General features: G+C 38.1%; 2 protein-coding genes across 3 annotated transcripts in view; both read right to left on the bottom strand.

Annotated features, from left to right (window-relative positions):
• The window catches only part of LOC137136143 (rho guanine nucleotide exchange factor 28-like), a 38,957-nt gene extending 26,876 nt beyond the window's left edge, over nt 1-12,081 (bottom strand). The window contains exons 1-8 of one of the 2 annotated variants that reach the window (XM_067521259.1): nt 11,890-12,081; nt 10,941-10,984; nt 6,272-6,413; nt 4,413-4,522; nt 3,939-4,125; nt 1,691-1,874; nt 1,163-1,364; nt 822-897 (exon numbers count right to left, since the gene is read on the bottom strand). In XM_067521259.1, coding sequence (XP_067377360.1) covers nt 822-897; nt 1,163-1,364; nt 1,691-1,874; nt 3,939-4,125; nt 4,413-4,522; nt 6,272-6,413; nt 10,941-10,973 — 934 coding nt within the window. In that variant the 5' untranslated portion in view covers nt 10,974-10,984; nt 11,890-12,081. The remainder of the gene's footprint in view (nt 1-821; nt 898-1,162; nt 1,365-1,690; nt 1,875-3,938; nt 4,126-4,412; nt 4,523-6,271; nt 6,414-10,940; nt 10,985-11,889) is intronic. The other variant, XM_067521260.1, reaches the window with a different exon arrangement.
• A 1,289-nt stretch (nt 12,082-13,370) lies between these two features.
• Nucleotides 13,371-18,851, bottom strand: utp15 (UTP15 small subunit processome component). The gene is made up of 12 exons (XM_067522341.1): nt 18,687-18,851; nt 18,045-18,160; nt 17,862-17,954; nt 17,553-17,737; nt 16,796-16,974; nt 16,241-16,366; nt 15,817-15,952; nt 15,604-15,688; nt 15,198-15,353; nt 14,871-14,972; nt 14,522-14,655; nt 13,371-14,130 (listed from the first exon to the last, which is right to left on the bottom strand). The coding sequence occupies exons 2-12, from the start codon at nt 18,132-18,134 to the stop codon at nt 13,830-13,832; spliced, it is 1,587 nt and encodes a 528-aa protein (XP_067378442.1). The 5' UTR covers nt 18,135-18,160; nt 18,687-18,851; the 3' UTR covers nt 13,371-13,829.
• Between the last annotated feature and the right edge of the window lie 214 nt (nt 18,852-19,065).

The following is a 19,065-nucleotide window of genomic DNA, read 5'->3' on the forward strand; positions in this document are numbered from 1 at the left end:
AATATATACAGTTCATGACAATTTATCGTCATGAACTGTTGCAAATACATTCAGAGATCCTAACATCTGAATCTTAATGCCTATGTTGATCCTCTGATTTTTCCTGTAGACCTACTGTACCAGAAAAACATATTACCAGATGCTCTCCCTCTAAGCGAATTGTGATACCTTTGGTGGCTTTTCATTTAGCGCCATCTACAGGTCAAAAGATTTATTATGTTAATTACTCTGGTTTGGAACCAAAACACCGTCAGAACTGATGATATTCTCATCAGCTTCTGCTACACTTTGCATTTGAGGTTCATTAGTATGCAAAACATGCAATACATTAAGTGTTGATTAATCTTAGATTATTAAATTGATCATGTGTCTGTGCATGATAATGTAAAAAGTGGCCGTTTTTATTTCCTATTAAAATTAACAATGATAAAAAGCAAAAATAGAGCAGAAAAATCTTTGAATCTAAGTTTGGAAAGTTGACCATTGCCACTTGACATGCACATATACTTGATTATTTGTTAATACATTTTCTGGTATTACATTTATAATTTATAATCAAATAACTGTCAGCACTACTCTAGAAGATAAATATACAGATTGGATTTTCTCTTGATGTTTTCACATTTTGCAGTATCTCTGTGCCCCCAGTGGAGGGCAGCAATTATCCATCGGGGCTGCTGCCTGAGTACACTCACACCATCTAACCCCATAAACCACTAGAACAAAAATGGCAGACATGAAAGAGAAGAGTTAAGGCTACATGTTGTTTAAGCTTGCTTTCAAAATCTCACAAAGCAGACAGATTAGGGTGGGTATGATACCATTCTCTGCAGGATCATCCACTAGTTCTTCCTTCCCTATGACTGTCTCCACCAGTTCCCTCCTCAGTGCTTTAATCTGAGGGAAGAAAGGTCATGCTTAAGTAAGAAGATGCAGTAAAACAAACTATATAGACTCTAAGTTGTCTGATTTACATCTAAATGACACAGTTTCTATCTGACTATTTTGTTCATACTTTTCTGGGTCAAAATGAACCTGTTCACGTCAGAGGTAGCTCAAAAAATGCAATGATTCAGTGTCCTTTTTTCCATACGAAATATAGGTTTATTGAAATACTTTTTCATACCAAAAAAAGCTTGTGTTTCCATTAAAACACACTCACCTCTCTGAGGAACTCCTCATCTCTGAGCCGGTCTCTGAGAAACAGGATGTCAGCGTGCCGGCTCTCAGTTGAACTCCATCTCAGGTTTTGTCGGACAGTCAGGGTCAGGTTGTCTGTGTCATGACAGAACCTCAGCAAGCGGGACCGGTCTGCCCACACTTGGGTCAGGCCTGCTGGAGGTGTAGCTAGTGGGTTGGGTGGGCTGCAGCACAACAGGAGGTTAGTTTGATCACAAATCACACCAATAACGATATAACCAGGGAATGTGTTTTTCATTGATTATATGTATTTTCCAGGCTATTAGAACATAAAAATAACTGGATGTGCACTGTAGATAATATAAATAAAGCTGAAGTAATGATTAGGCACTAAATATTGCTTCTTCATAAAATTTACTTCAACCAGTACATTTGAATCGTCTAAAGAATGAAAAGGCGCTGTTCACCGAACGCATAATGTTACAGCAGAACACTGGTTCATTTGTCAGCATCTCATCCTGAAGGGCCCCGCTGGAGCTTATTATCTTACTGTGTGAGCAGCTCCAGCAGCTCAGTGTTGCCTGCTGCTTGTGCCAGCTGCAACGGTGTGACTCCCTCTTCGTTTGGCAGACTGACAGCCATCAAACCCCCTGGCTGGCAAAGCAACAGCTCTGCAAGCCGACACATACCCCATCGCACAGCCAGGTGGAGGGGAGACTCTCTGGGATTGTGCCCTGGAGATTGAAGGAGAAAATCATAAAAAATATATTATTAACTTTGCAGAGTTAAACTGCACTGGGACCTTCAGAGACAAACAATCCTGTGTGACCCAAGACAGCTGCTGAATAGAAGGAGGAGGTGAGATTAAGCGTTGGGCAAGAATTAGTCAGTGGCTGATGGTGAGAAAAACTGCAGGAAGCTAACATGATAGGAGCATTGTCTTGATAAGCACCCCCTCATAATAATTAACCTAAATGTCAACGACTGATTTCTTCTCTTGCACAGCACTGGATCCTTCTGCTCCACTGACCCACTTTAAGACAATAAGAGCTTTTTAACAGAGTGGTGACAGCTTCTTGGTTCTGTCTCTGCCACTTAATGCAGTCTAAGATCTGTATCCAGGTAACTCCAATCCGCTTAAAAAAGTACCGTCTCAAAATGTAGCAGTCATTCACCACAATATTAACATGTTTTAATGCAGGAGCATTTTCGTTAGGTGTAGGTACTATTTAAAGAGGCCCTAATATGTACAATTATGGGCTTATATACTCATTCTGGGGCTTGAATGAAATAATTTGAGATGATTCATAATTCCGTAAGTTTCTTATGCTGTCATTATGCAGTAGTTCTTCTTCAGTTAAGCTCATATTTTCCTTTTGTTTTCACTATAAATAAATTGTGACCACTGATTGTGTCAATAAAAGCAGTCTTGAAAAAATTTCATGATTATTTTTGGTTATTACTTTGCCTCTTGGAAGTTTGAGGTCTGTGAGTGATTCACCACAAATCCACAACGTAAATACAATAAATGGCAATTATTAGGGCAGTTGCAGAAGTGAGTGATAACTTCTGGGATTACTTCCATAAAGTTCTCGGTTTTCAAACTGAGTTTTCAAGACTGTAAAACTGCATTTTTAAAAAAAAGTAAAATAAACACACATCAAGAGGCCAAGATAGTGACTGAATTGACTACACATAACACATAAATACTGCAAAATCTGGCAAGACAACAAGAGTCAAGGATTAATGCTGGAAATACCACACTAGCAAAGACAAACACTGGTTATAGTGTCTATACCGGATTAAGGACTTTTAAGGATGAGCAACAGCACAGAACATAACCTGGAATTTGACCATCAAACTTAAACAGCTTTAAACAGACTAATCAAAAATACACAATCGGTACTTTTTGTTCAGGCAAAAACTGGTCCAAGATAGTTGTTACTCTTTAGGAATTGATTGACCTTTCTGTTCAATGTGAGCTTACTCAAAAGTAAACCGATAGAAGCATGTGAAACCAAACCAGAATTTTAAGTGCAGATCTAAAGAGCTCCTGACGGCAGGCCCTGTTAAGACTAGTTAAACACTCTTGCCAGCTGTATGTCAGATTTGTTTCCAGTGCCTTTACAAATGCACAGAATCTGTAAAAAGCTACAAAAAAAGTTGGGGCTTGTTCATGCAGTTGTGTGCAGCACCTGGGGATGAGGTCATAAGCAATATTATCAAATAAGCTGCAGACATTTAGAGGGAGACGCTGTAAAGAAACAGACTGCCATAACTATATTAATGCTAAATCTAGTTTGTTATTTATGTAGGTGGCCCTACACAAACACTCACGCCAAACAGATGGTGGCATCTAGTAAACATGGTGGTCAGCGCCCACACACATGCACACACACACAATAGCAGCACACACACTCGCCCTCATATTTATTGAGCTCTGCCTGAGGCTACTTCCAGATGGAAAGGCTTTATTAACCAGATTACATGCTGCTTAACTGGCTTTGATGAATTCAACAGGAGCACACTTGTGACCATGTTCACTTCCGATTTCAGCCAGTGAGCAATGATGGCAGTGAAAGTAGAAAGGGAAGAGTTGAAAAGTTCACCGTCTTTCGATGGAACTAGCTCCACGTTTTTCAGCGCAATGCTTAAGAGCAAAATCTGTTCGACATTTCGCCTTTATCTTCGCTCACTATGTGCCCTCACGAGTTTTTGTTGTAAATAATGAAAGTATAATGGATGGATAGATGAATGGAAGCAAATGCCTGGTCAATACAAGGCAATCCTGCTCTCACCAACTCCACCGTGCCACCCCAGCACATTCCAGTCCTGAGGGATGTCCAGGTTGGCCATAGCCAGGGCCATGCGACAATCCATTGCACATCGAGAGCTCTCCTGCCCCAGGTTGAAGAGGCTTCTGAGCTCCTTGTGATCTGTGGCAGACAGACTATGTCCATTGATTACAAGGTGTTCTGCCAGGTCCTGAGAGGAAGATAAAACGTATGGCAACCAGTTTACAATGCAAAAAATACAGCAATGTCAAAACTACTGCTATCTAACATGTGGGATGATTTCACTTCTTTTTAATGCGAAACAAGAACTGAACAATTATTAGAGTAATTGATTTACTATAAAAATATACAACTACACTTCGTTTCGTAAGATAGATGTGTTTTCACAGCGAAAAGACTTTGTTTTATAAGCAGGTATCTGTTACCACAAGAATGTTTAATGTGTAATATAGGATCATTTTTGTGTATCTTCCCTACTTGAGCATCATCCTGGACATACTCCAATGAAGCTCCGCCCACCCAGGTGAGGGGTGTGGTTTCAGAACAGAGGTAGGCCTGGACAGAGACCGCCTCAGCCAGGTTGTGTCCTAAAGAGGGACACAACACAGCAAAAGCCAGACTTTACTTCAGAAAGATTTATAGATTTAATACTATCTAATTCTATTTAAAGGCTCTGCCTGCAACTGATTGTCTGTGCCAAAAAAACTTAATTTACTGCAAAGACAACGTCCACAGTGATTGATTACCTACAGTATCTCAAGCCAATTCAATTCCAAGTCTCTGTTTCAAATTAAGAAAAATACATGACTGACGTGGTCTAAAGCATAGATAGATAGCTAGATAGATCGATCAAGAGATCGATCGATCCACTTGGTGCCAGATGCACTGCTCCCCTGGGTGACATACACTCACCAGCCATTTTATTAGGTACACCTGTTCAACTGCTTGTTAATATTTAATTGGCCAATGACACGGCATTAACACAATGGATTTATGAATGTGGACATAGTCAAGACTATCTGCTCAAGTTCAACCTGAGCATCAGAAGGGAAAAGAAATGTGATTTAAGTGACATGGCATGGTTGTTGGTGCCAGATGGGCTGGTCTGAGCATATGAGAAACTGCTGATCTACTGGGATTTTCATGAATACCATCTCTAGGGATTACTGAGAATGGTCTGAGAAAGAGAAAATATCCAGCGAGTATCAGTTCTCTAGGCGAAAATGCTATGTTGATGCCAAAGGTCAGAAGAGCATGGCCAGCCTGGCTCGAGCTAATAGAAAGGCAACAACAGAGGTACACGACTTTGAACTTTGAAGCAGGTGGGCTACAGCAGCAGACAACAATCAGTGCTACTTTTGTCAGCTGAGAACAGAAAACTGAGACTACAACTCACAAAGGACCACTGTATTTGAACAACATAAGATTGGATAAATGTTGCCTGGTCTGATAAGTCTCGATTTCTGCTGCAACAACCTGATGGTAGGGTCAGAATTCATCCTAAACAACATAAAAGCATGGATCCATCCAGCCATGATTAGGGGTTCAGGCTGGTGGCGGTGGTAGTGGTGCAATAGTGTGGGGAATATCGGGATAACGTGCCATGCACAAAGCTACAATCATCTCAAAATGTTTTTTTTCCACATGACGATGAGTTCACTGTACTCAAATGGCCTAATTACAATTTTTGAAATGAAGAAATATGTCAGCCAGTGTAGCAGGGTGTCTGGTTGATGTGTTTAATTGTGTTTAATTGTTTTTGGACAACAAAAGAGGTCAATGGCCAAGACGAACAAGCTAATGCAGGCTGCTGGATAGCAACTAACCAAGTGTAAACTGAGAAGATTCAATGTTCGTTTTTGAGTCTGTATGATTCTTTTACAAAATGACCAAAGCTATCCTTAAAAAAACTGATACTGTGATCACTCTCTGTGTGCTAATGAAGGCAGTAAGCTAATGGAGAAGCAGATCCAATTCTAATAATCCAGCTATTGTAGAGGATGCACATGCCTACATGCCTGCTGTTGTGTCTGTGTCAACCCATACAGAGGTTCAGTGATGTTGACATATTGTTTATGGAGCAGTTTCTCTCCTGAGAGGAAGTTGATAAGATTTTGTGTCCTACCAGACCTCAATTCAGAGGCTGTATATGTGTGTCTGTGTCTTTGTCCATGCCAAGATTGAAATTGTGAAATACTGCTCCTCATTATATAACAGACAGGAGTGGAAAACCCTGGATTGTCAGTCAAATGTCAAGCAAGTGGTTGTCACAAATGGCACAGCAAAATAACAAAGCAAAACAATACAACTTAAACAGACAGTACAGTAGCACATACCAGGAACTATAAAGCAGAGCATGACATCACTCTGAGCTCTGGTGACATGGACCAGGGTTGATCCTTCTAACACAACATAGACCTCTGCACCCTCTGGCACCGAGTCCAAACCCTCCAGCAATGCAAATACCTTTGCCTGGCCCTGAAATAAAAAAAAAGACAGGACAGGTTGAGAGGGAAAATAAAGAACTAAGATGCTTTCTTATTCCTAAAGATACAGGCTTGTTTTAAAGGAAGTCACTATTCTAATGCAGTGTTCTACATTTCTGTGAAGTACACCAAATCCCCTGACAGCAATCCTCTTGAGGGTGTATCTTCTGTCAATAAAAAAAGGAATGTCTTAGTGTCTCTTTGAAAGACCTACGCTGATCCCAAAGGCCTGGGAAAACTAAAGAATTCTGATAGGAGGCGGGAAAAAAGAGAATCAGGAGAGACTAAGCAAAACTATACATACAGTATGTAAGTCAGTATGTTGACTGAATGGAAACCTTTAAAAAAAACTTCAGATCACATATCGGTTCAACAACATATTGTGCATCAGCCTGACAAGACTGTAAATCTGCACTTCAACCTGGACCATGTATTATAGATCTCACACTATCTGATTTGTGATACTGTTACCAAATTTATTTTCTCTTTTTCAGTGAAAACAGGATACTCAAATGTATCTTAAATAATATTTTGATCACAGTATGGAACGAATAAGAAAATGCTGCAGAGTGTCAAAAAAATAAATACATAAATGAAAATGGAACTTTGTTTTTGATTTTTGGTTTATAGGAATATTTTAAATGATACAACCAATATAATGGGCCAGATTTGTGAGTAACGATTATAAATAATTGGATTTTTTGTGATAATTCAAGTGTTTTGTGTAATATAGCATCTCATGTTGTTTAGCCTGAGCTCTTTGGTCTTTGTTATATTATTTAAAATATTCTGTAGAAACTAAAAATCCAAAGCAAAGCATCCAAAGCCTCCTCTTTGTTTTTTATTTATTTTATTTCTGTTTTCTTCTTTTATTACTTCTGTCAGTTTGAAGTTATTACAGAAAAAAAATGTAAGTTTTGTATGTTTTTTTTTCTTTGAAGGCTCCCAACAATTTTGTCCACATCTGTATATACTATGTATATCCACGTAGCCATTAGAAACTACACATCTTGGAGAAAACTGAATTAGCATACAAAAATGTCTGCTTTCCATCTACATCAAACTGTCTCTGAAGAAATGTATTGTGCAATTTATTAAATTTGTATACCTCCAGTGACCTCAACAGACCAGGCATTGCAGCCTTAAGCACTGCATGAGTTATTCTAGGAAACATACCAAACAACTGACTGAGGCAGGCGTAGAGGAGACAGGCTGAAAGTAAGAAGACCTTGCCTGAAATAATGTAAATCATAGAGCTTAACTTGAAATGCTATGAACATCCCAGATTAGCTTTGGGTGGTGTAAGACTGCGGGTTTTTTTTTCAAGCAGCTCTCTGTCTTTTCTCCTCATGAGAGTCTGTCTATTACCCTTGCATCACCTCAACAGCTGACCTGATTTCACTTCTTTATAAAACTGCAAGGCTTTTCTCTTTATTTCGCTCACTGTCTAAGAGAGAGATGCCATGAGTAATTCCTGCCTCAATGTCTCTCCATCTCTCCTAATCCTACCTTCAGGTTCACTTATCCACAGAGAAAAAAACAGTTTTACCACAAATTTCACATCTACAGAGTTTCCCTTGTGCCCTCATTAAGACTCATCAATGTGAGACTGACCACATGTTGACCACTAATGATCCTGTAGGCAAAAGATGAAATGCCGGACATGACAGTGGAGACTATTAGAGGCAGGAGGAATGAACATAAACAGACTCTGTAGCTTAAAACAGTTTATGCCGCAATAAATCATACAGTAAGAGGCAATGTTTTCAAGGCACCCTAAAACAGACACACAGACTCTGTGCATACATATGACATTAAAGCCTGACTTTCACACGAGCAATGTAGAAATTTTGTTTTTTAGTGAAATTTCTCAACATCTGTGAAATAGATTGTCATAGATTTCCACAGTGCACAGATGATGAATCTTAATGACTTTTGTGATCCTTTTTCTTTTTAGCAGTACAAAGTTTCAGATTATCTAACAAAAAATTTCAACATCTGTTAGATAGATTTGAGTTTAGCAGTACAAAGTTTCAGATTATCTGACAAAGAATCTCCACATCTGTTAGATAGATTTGAGCATTTACTACATTTTATCATCGTTATCAGTTTATAAAAATAATTATCACATCATATTACAAAGTGGTGGAATGAATTTAATGTGTTTTCACTTCTTCATTGTGTAGGTGTTTGGCACAACTTGCAAATCACAGACGTTTGATTCATATCTGATTTGTTGCAACAATTTCCAAAGACAGAGGACTGTGGTTTTCAGAATTCACCCTTTCTCAGGAGTGAACTTCACCTTCCCCTATGTTTGGTCTGTTTGTATTATTGTGTGAGGTACCCACAATAAGAGCATCGCGGGAAGAAATTCCAGAAGATATTCAGAATATAGACAACATGATCTAAATACTAAATATTAATAAACACCTGAAAAACTACTGACATTCCCATTATCTTCTGTGTAGACACAGTTAGCAATGTAAGCCCACTATGGCTAAGATGATGACCACTGACTTGTGCATATAAGCATCATCTTGAGCATTTTAGCATGGTAGTCACTAACACCGTTGACTAATGACACCAGTCAGCCTCCTGTTCTTTCCTTTTACAAGATACCATCTACTTTTCAAATTGAGTTGTTGCATAAATGTGCCATCCATGTCCCTCACTGGAAAGAGAGCATATTATCTAAGGATAAGATTTTCACACACAGTAAAATGGGTGAGATGATGAATTAATCTTCAGCATTCAAAATGTGTCGAAAACGTTACAACAGATTAAACTGACTGGGTACAGTGTGAGCTCTTTAGGGAAGCATTATTTCTCATTAATGTTTGTAAATAATAATTTAAAATGAAACAGATAAACAAAATCTCTGACCGCACTCCTGTCCTGTTTGAAGAGAGCTTATTCTCACAGGCTCCAGATCTGTCGTCTGTGAAAATACGCTTTAACACGACCAAAGACATCACTAACTGATCGCAATTACAACTTCCTTTCTAATTCCAAATAAGTAAATCCATTTAAAAACCACTGTGAATGAATCACAGAGATGTGCTAGTTTCACACACAAATTCCAGGCTGGAATTGTCTCCATTGTTCTGGTAGATAAGTTGTTTTTGTCAGTGTTCAAATAGTCCAGCAGCATAACCCCAAAATGTTCAATTCAAAAAACAATAAACCTCACGGAGCCTATGAAAGTACATGTACAGTAAACACGTGTATTCTCTCAGATACCAAATGTTTTTTTTATTTTAGGCTTTAGATGCATTTTTATATTCAATTCAATTCAATTCAATTCAACTTTATTTATATAGCGCCAATTTACAACAAAGTCATCTCAAGGCACTTTACAGAATAAAGTCCAGACTACACAAGCATGTAGAAGCAACCCAACAAATCCCCCTTGAGCAAGCCCTAGGCAACAGTGGAGAGGAAAAACTCCCTTTAATGGGAGAAACCTCCAGCAGAACCAGGCTCAGGGTGGGCGGCCATCTGCCTTGACCGGTTGGGGTGAGTGGAAAGTGGAGAAAGAAAAGAAAAGAGCAACGAAAAGCAACAACAAAACAACAAAAAGCAACAACAAAACAACAAGAAAAGCAACAACAAAACAACAAAAAAGCAACAACAAAACAACAAAGCATCGTACAGGTTGTAGGATATAGAATTAATGATATACAGTGGTGACAAGTAAATGTATAGAGAAAAGCTAGTTCAGGTTGAGTGAGCAGTTTAACTATAAGCTTTATCAAAAAGGAAGGTTTTAAGCCTAGTCTTAAAAGTAGAGAGGGTGTCTGCTCCCCGAATTTGGATTGGAAGCTGGTTCCACAGGAGAGGAGCTTGATAGCTAAAGGCTCTGCCTCCCATTCTACTTTTGCAAACTCTGGGAACCACAAGTAGGCCTGTATTTTGGGATCGAAGTGGTCTAATCGGGCGATACAGAACTATGAGATCTTTTAAATATGATGGAGCTTGACCATTAAGAGCTTTGTATGTAAGGAGGAGGGTTTTGAACTCTATTCTAGATTTTATGGGAAGCCAATGAAGAGAAGCTAGTGAAGGTGAAATATGATCTCTCTTTCCTAATCCAGTCAGCACTCTTGCTGCAGCATTTTGGATTAATTGAAGGCTTTTTAGGGAGTTATTAGGACACCCCAGAAGTAGGGAATTACAGTAGTCCAACCTAGAAGTAACAAATGCATGGACCAGTTTTTCGGCATCACTTTGAGACAGGATGCTTCTAATTTTAGCAATGTTCCGTAGGTGGAAGAAGGCTGTTCTAGAGATTTGTCTTATATGTGACGTAAATGCCAAATCCTGGTCAAAAATAACTCCAAGGTTATAACTATATCAAATAAACTCCGTGGTAGATTTTTTTTTCTTTTGTAAATATATCTAAAGATCTTTTACGCATTCTAAACCGTGCTGAGATTTTCCAGAGAGATAATAAACTCTTGAGATTAATTGGAGAAGCTGGTCTCACACTTGACTGCAAACACGAGCACATACTCACATAGAGAGGCACTTTCCTCCTGCTCAGCTCCATCTGCACAGCAACTGCAGGCAAAAACAGACATTACACAGACAATTGAGAGAACAATTTTAAAAAAGGAAAACTCAGTATCAATGCAATGTAGCCAGGTGACTCCTCATTACATCTTTGGTTATTCTAGTTATTCTCCATGCTCCTCTGAACCAGAAGAGATTATATAACTCTGACTGTGCCAAGCTGAGTTAGAGGTCCTCAAAGCTAATCTTTTGATCCATAGTATGTGAATAATGTTTTTTTAATTTTAATGATGATACTTTCAGTTTTAGTGTGTGGAGACAGTGATCAGAACGCAGACTGTGCACAAATCTGATATACAGCTATGTGTAGTCTGTGTGTGTGTGTGTGTGTGTGTGTGTGTGTGTGTGTGTGTGAGTTGGAAACAGATTAAGTTTCAGTGTTACAGGGTTCAGGACTGTTCTTCATCAGAGGCCACATCCTAAACTGGAAACAAGAGCATTGTCTTAACCATTTCCAAAGAACTTGTTTCCTGCACAATTGCATATTTGTTTTGCTTTTACATTTAACATATAAAAACTTACAACACGCCAAATATTACATTGATTAAAGAAACATGAGGACACCAAAAGTGTGCTAGCTTTATGACACAGCAAAACTGTTTAGCACAGTTAAAATGGCAGCACACTTGGTTATTATTTATTAAAAAAAATAATAATAATTAAAAACACAAATACAACAGTCTACCTTGGGAAAATTCATGCACTTGTTGGTAATAGTTCAAATTAATTAAACACTTAGTTTACTGATCTATTTAGCATAAAAATACATTTGTGGCTGTCTTTTATGGCCAGATCTTAAAATTGGAATAGTCTGTTGCAAAATTAGCAAAGTCAATATCCTAGGAAACGTTGCACTAAAGTGTGCAGATGGTAGAAAAGGCTTATTGACATACCGATCTTCACAGCAGGAGCTCAAACTCCGACAGAAAACAGCCTGACAGGTCCCTTTTCATTCAGCACGAACCTGAGCACCTGACTGGGATCATCCTCCTCCTCCTGCTTACTGCTGCTCCCAGAGTCGTTGATGAAGCCACAAGTTGAGAAATGGCGTTGAGTCGGTGTCGCTGCTGTTTCCAGTCTGAGCTGCAGGCTCCCGATACACACACAAACACGCGCACACACACGCACACAGAGAGAGAGGGGGGGGGGGGATAGACAGCATCCTCCTCTCTGTCACCGCTGATGCTCTGTCTTCCGTCTGCTTTCTAATTCAAATTCCTCGTTTGTGAAAGTTAGATGTTGAGATTACAGCGAACTCTAGTGGAAGGCGATGAAAAAACCGGAGGAGTCCACTGGAAAAGGTTTTTTATTCCTGCATGTTGTCATCTGACCTTTACAGCCTTAAGCAGCGAATAAAAGATTATTATTGGACTAGATCGGACTGTAATTCCAATGTAGTTTTACTCAAATACAAGTGTGATTGGATGTATAATTAACATGGAAAAACTAGGAAAAAAATGGCCCCCAGACACAGTTGGTTGTGGAATTTTCCTTTTGGAAATTGTTACATTTTTGTCATTTTGTGTGTCTGTGGTCATTTTAACGTTGACTTTTTAAAAATCTTATGTGTTTGTTATCGGAATTTTACGCGTATTGCAGTTTTAGGCTGCCGTTCAGCAATTTCCTTTTGCATCTGTTTGTACTTCATTTTAGGTCCTATGAACAGTAACTTCAGAAGCTCATCAATCCTTCAGGTTATAGCCCTGTAGGTCTGTTCAGCAATCCATCCATAGCTCCTCCTGTAGGCACCCTGTTGCAAAAAGCTAATAAATGACTGCAGTCCTTGAATAAATACTTTATTTACTAAAGTATTAAATAAAAATTACTTGAATTGCCAAAAGTAAAAGTACTTTTTTTGGCAGAAGAGCTAATTTCACATGAATGAATGTTATTGAATTATTATTACTGATGCACTGCGGTGTCCATCACTTAAATGTAGCAGCTGGTAACGACACAATTTACCTTATATGCCGCTTTGATGATCCTCTTTTGAATCTCACAATTACAAATTTTATTATTTTACATACTGCTGGGTAGATTCTGAAAAATGACTAGTAACTACAGCTATCACATGAATCTAGTGGGATTACATTGCCAGTATTTGCATATGGAGTCGAAGTATGAAAAAAAATCTTTCAAAAATGTACTTCTGTACTAAGGTAAATGTACTTTTCACCACTGAATGACTATAGCAAAAATAATAATAATAATATGACTATAGTAAAATATAAGAAGTTAAAATTGACAATACTGTACATGACATCCTTATGTCTGCTTATACACTGTGCATTATTAACTATTAAATGCTTACATAGAACTTTAAATGATTTAAATATTTCATGGAGTAGTTTTTTCTAACACAATTACAATTAAGTCAGTTCCAATATTACAAAGATTTATTTTATCTGTTTATAAAACACGTCATTGACTATTATGAAAAGACAAAGCAGAAACAGTAAAATCATTCAAATGCACAAGCGACTCAGACACACACATACACACACATTAACAGGTGTAATTACATCACTTCCAACACAACCAATGCCTTGCTTTACATTCACACATTTGGAGATACTTTATACAGTAAAATCTGTCTTTTGTTGTCTGTTGCGTCGTCAATCTCACTGAGTTAAAAAACTGGGGAGGCAATGTGTTTTTCGGTCTCCTAAAACCTGTACCAAAATGTTTCTGTTGTTCTGGCAAAGTCTATGACATGTAGGTTGACATGTCAGGAAATCAGATTTTTCCAAACAAAAAAAAAAAAAAAAAAAAAAAGGGGAAGATTTAGAGTTACAGTGGCACTCAAACCCCATCTGAAGCAATTTTTCCCTTTTCAGGTGGCCTGAAGCTGTGGCACTGAGGTACTAGCTTCCCCCTGAGTCAGCCCATTAGACCTGCTGATAGCAGAGCATGGCACCTCTTTTCTAGGCAGAGTGGAAGCGAACATTGTGTCCAACATGCCTAGCACCTCCAGGAGTTCCTGCTGGTAGTCAATCTCTCTCTCCAGTAGTTCCTGCAGCCTCAGCAGTTGTCGGTCCACAACTGCTGACTGGCCGATTACTGACTGATAGATGTCTAAGATCATCTCAGCTGCTGTTACAAGAACAGGGGCAAACCTGGGGTCAACCAAGTTCCTGGAGAAGAAATGGTAAAAAGGTTTTACTGGCAAAAACTGTCTGCACAACAGAAAAAGCTACAAATTTCAGAGCTGTATTAGAGAATGTGGAGTTGATGTCACACTGTGCAGAATTTTTGTTTTTGTGCACCATGTGGTGAGCACATTTCTGCTGATGAGTTAGAGTGACTTTGACCGTGACTTTGCCCCATCCAACGATTTAAACAACTTTTTCGCCAAACAAATGAAATCGTATGCAGATAACCCACTGTAATCACTGCAGGAGAGAACCGCCCCCTCACAAGATGGCACTTGCATCCCTCAACAGTTATCACATGACATAAATTCAGTCTCTTTGTGTCAACGCTTGGTTAAATCTGTTCAACAATAATCTTCTAACTGCATCTTACCCTATAAGGAAGTTGAGCAACTGTGAGACCCCCTGTTCATCCCTTCCTGCTAGAGCGTTCTTCAATGTTCCTCTTCGATCCAGCTCTTTTATAACAGCAACAGTGATCTCTGGCTTTCTCAGTCTTGTCCAACTCTATAAATAAAATAGAATATACTGCTAACTTAACAAATGTAAAATAATTATTCCACTTTACTGAATGTTTATTTGTGCATGAGGAACAACTTAGCAACTGGAAATAACTTATTGATATTTCAATCTGAAAAAGGACAAAGTCAAACCTAAACAAACTGGCAGAAACCAATTTAACTGTGTTCCAAATGTTATAAATACATGAAAGTATACTGTACCTCCAGAGCAGTATCCAAAGCCTTGGACACATTAAATTTCTTGAGCTGCTTGTCGTATTTCGTCAAATGCTGTTTCACTGGCTTACTGACAAGATAATCATCCTGGAAAATGATGGAAAACCCAAGAAATGAACAATAGTTAGAGAGAAATTAGTCTGATAAGCCTTATAAAATATTCAAGCTTGCAAAATCAAAAAGACATTACCCATTATTAGACAGTTTGACATTTTCTTTTTAGGTATTTGGTAATTTTCGGTATAGTCAATGCATTTATTAGGGGGTAAAAAAATTAATCAACAAACTTCATATTACTAAATGAAAATGTACCTGTTTAGGGACATAATTTTTCCCCTTCACAAAAACACGATATGATGGTTGCCGCCTCTGGTGGCCAGAGAATTCCTTTGACTCCTCAGGGCTTTTTCTGTGTTTGATACTCAAAATACTGTTGGTCATACCCACGACAATGGACTCATCATCCGGCTGAGGAAAGATCAATTATAGTTTTATGTTGAAAAATTCTGTCTTTTTCTTTTTTTTTTTTTTTTCACATCACTGAGGAGCAGAGAGTAGCCCCTTACTTGCTAATATACATCTCAGACAACACATATCAGTATGTGTTACAATTGCTCAAATTATTCATTTAAAAATTTTATAACTGTTATTTTCCTATGCTTTATCTTCAGACATAAAAATGTATATTAAATGTGAAGTGTAGAATGTGATTTCTTACAGCCAAAGCCAGACTGAGGATGGAGGCAGCGTAGTCAAAGTTGTGGACCACTTTATAGTTAGTTGTATTGTACACCTTGACATGCCTAAGAAAGGAAAAAAGAGGCTCCGCATTAGATCAGATTAATTACTATTATGCCTCAGGCATCAACAATTCAGCAAACCCTTTTGTCTCTGTCTGGTATGTCACACATGCAAACACATGTTCATCTACCTGTCCAGAGAAGCAGACAGCAGTCTCTGTCCATTGCTGCTCAGACATAAACAGGTGACGGTTTTATGATGATTCTTCAGTGACACCAGCGGCTGTCCCCCTTTTAGCAGATCCCACACTTTGACATAGCGCCCACCTACAGAGGAAGATAGCAAACCTGTCTTAATTTTTTTTGTTTTTAAAAGATCTGGACAAACATAAGTATATACAAGGTGCTCTGAGTGTATGATTGCAGTTATTTCAACAGAGGAAACAGTGTGGGAAAACAATTTCGGGTGGTCCACATTGTTCGCATTAGATAAATCTAATGGAGCTCCACTGATTTCAAATTATCAATCACAATCAACAGAATGTGTGTTTATTCTGACAAGTCCCTGAATTTTCTGCACCCACGTACTGAACAAGGTACCATACTGCTAATTACCTGCAGAGACGAGGAGTCCCTCAGAAGGATAAAGAAGCAGACTCTCCACTGGCTGGCCATGGTCCATGGTCATCACACTCTTATCCACTCTGGCATCAAACAGTTTCAGTGTGTGATCATATGACCCTAGAATAACAATGTCAGTGATCAGTCACACAGTAACAGATGAAAGTCTTTCAATCCTAGTCCTAATTCTTCTATCTGCAGCAGCACCATGTACAATTAAAAGTGGTCCGTGGACGACTATCTTTACCAACTGAGCTACAGCCGCCCCCCGACATATAGTTAATAATAATAGTTCTAATTAGTATTCTAGTTAAACATTTTACTTGGCATGTTTAAAAAAAATAGACTTACATTTAATTTTCTTTTAATATACAGTAGTTGTCTGTTTGTTGAATCAGTTTAGTCTAAAAGCCACTGTATTCTAACAGTCTGCAGAAAACTAGTGTCAAAATATTTAACTCTTTCTAAGATGCACCAAACATTGATGCTAATGGAGTAAATGTTTTACTTCCTGACCTCATTTCCCTCATACTATTTACGACATCTTACCAGTAATAAAAAGATCTCTGCTGAGTTTGCTTGTGACACCACAGCGAATGTAATCTGTGTGTTCTTGGTAGGATGTGAGCTCAGTGGAGTTTGGGATGTCCCAAAGTCGGCAGCTGTAGTCATCAGACCCTGTGAGGATCTGGTAACGATCTGAGGTGAAATCTGTTACATGTACAGCCCTGACAAGAAATACATTGAGAAATAAATCAATAACAGGTCCATCTCATGACAGGTCTACAGAACAGTTTACAGGTTGTCCGAATACTTGAGATCATCATGAAATTAAGTCGATGGATCACTCAGGAAATAATCAACACAAACATCTTTTTGCAGTGCAAAACAACCCAGAAAGACACAATCTATGAGTCAAAAGCATAAGTGTAAAGTTTTTAAATGAGTTCAAATAGTTGATCAGATCCCTGACAGTTCCTTGGTTCCTTTGAAACTATGAGAGCAACAGAAGTGAGATATTGCAAGTGTAGTGGAAATTGCAATCAAAAGTATTAAAAACCTTTCTGCAATAGTAGTACTAGTACCAGTGAGGACTTGTGTTAAAAAAAAAACTTGCAGGAAATAAAGACATGTAATCTTCCTCTTGGAAATATAGCACTGTACTTCTGGATAGATGATGTGACCACCTCAAAATGTACAATATGAAAATTTTGAAATTAAGCCTATTTTTTTTTTTTTTTTTTTTTTTAAACTCAGTTTTTAGGACAGGACAGTACCTTTCTGCTACAACAAATAGTATACGTACTTTGTGTGCCCTTTGAACATCCTGAGTGCCACCTTGCCACTGACGTCAAACAGCCGGACCACAGAGTCCTCACATCCTGCCACAAGCAGTTGACCGTCTGACCTGAACCTCCCACAGTATGCAGTGTCCTTAAACCGTGTAAATGTTTTCACAGGCTCCTGGGAGAATGGTCCGTATATGTGGATCTGTTGAGAAATTGATGCTAATGAAAAGTAATTTCACACTGGAACCAGTATTGCTTATAACGTGAATATTGACTAAACTGAGTGAACATAACTTGTTTGAACTATACAAGGAAAGCCAACATACTCTTGTGAATGCTGTCACAGCAAAATTATGTGGAGCCACAGGAGCATAGTCTATGCTTGTGATCGCTCCAAATTCTTTTATTTGGATTGGAGCCTGTAAAATGAGAAACAAACATTTATTGTTAAGACTCATTAAAAAAACAAAACAAAAAAACCCACAAAAAATTCAATTCAAGATACTAACCTTGTAGTTTTTCCAGTATAATGTGTCTTGAGTGACTTTCTCTCCAAGTTTGGGGTAGACTTGTATTTTTGTAGGCTTAAATGAAGCCATTTCTGTGCTGACCACAAATATGCTCTCTGGAAGGCACAAGAAATAAAAACACGACTTTTAAAATAATCAATATATACATATAAAGATATACAACCTTTTAGATCCGACGGACTGAGATGTCTAATAAATTTTATTCAAAAGCATACAGTACAATCATTTTTAAGCTTTGTAAAAAGACAATTAAGAAGTAGATGTTAAGTCTTTAATAGCATAGCCAAAACACTTCTGACACATAAAAGTTGGACAACGACAACATGGAGCCCTTTAATAATTTTAATTTAACAACATCACAACCGAAATAATTAAGGCTAAGTTGACCAAATCACCGTTTAGAAGCAACAAACCTCTTTGCATTAGTATTTGGTCTGGCATAAAGAACTCGGTGATATAAAAGCAACGACAGTGATCTTTTCATAACTGCTAAAATAAAACCTATCCTTATTAGACTGATAACGAACCCAACGTGTTCAGAGTGGCACAACTTAGTTATCACACTGCGCTTTAGCCGGCTAGTAGTTTCTACAAGCTAAACTGTGTTATGATCATTCTCACCTTTACACAAAGATGTCCAAAAGCACAAACTGATGTTTTAAGTATAATTACTTGAAATCAGACAATATCGATGAAAGCATTCCAAGAAAACCAAAACTTTAACATTTTAAATAAGTGATCACGTTGCCTCTCGCGGCACAGGAGGACACCATGACAAACCATGCTACTTCCGTTCAGAATTTTTCAGAACTTTATTGTTCACGGTATGGGTAACAATGTTAAAACTTTCTTTGGGATTTCTTGGAATTTCTAAATAGCACTTGATAGAGACAACATATTATATATAGGCTAAATATTAGTTAGCCCAATAAACAAAGTTTCTTGGATTCTTTAGAACTTATGTTTTCATTGATTCCTGAGATAAACCCTGTTCATACGC

This window comes from Channa argus, chromosome 11 (genome assembly GCF_033026475.1).
Source record: "Channa argus isolate prfri chromosome 11, Channa argus male v1.0, whole genome shotgun sequence".
In the NCBI taxonomy this organism is placed as follows: Eukaryota; Metazoa; Chordata; class Actinopteri; order Anabantiformes; family Channidae; genus Channa; species Channa argus.

Bases quoted from the DNA above. Each gene is read 5' to 3' on its own strand.
- utp15 (XM_067522341.1), bottom strand. From the start codon at position 18,134: ATGGCTTCATTTAAGCCTACAAAAATACAAGTCTACCCCAAACTTGGA. The intron at 17,955-18,044 runs GTTAGTATCTTG...CTCATTTTACAG, and splicing joins TATACTGGAAAAACTACAAG to GCTCCAATCCAAATAAAAGA. The intron at 16,367-16,795 runs GTAAGATGTCGT...TTGTTATTCTAG, and splicing joins CAGAGATCTTTTTATTACTG to GGTCATATGATCACACACTG.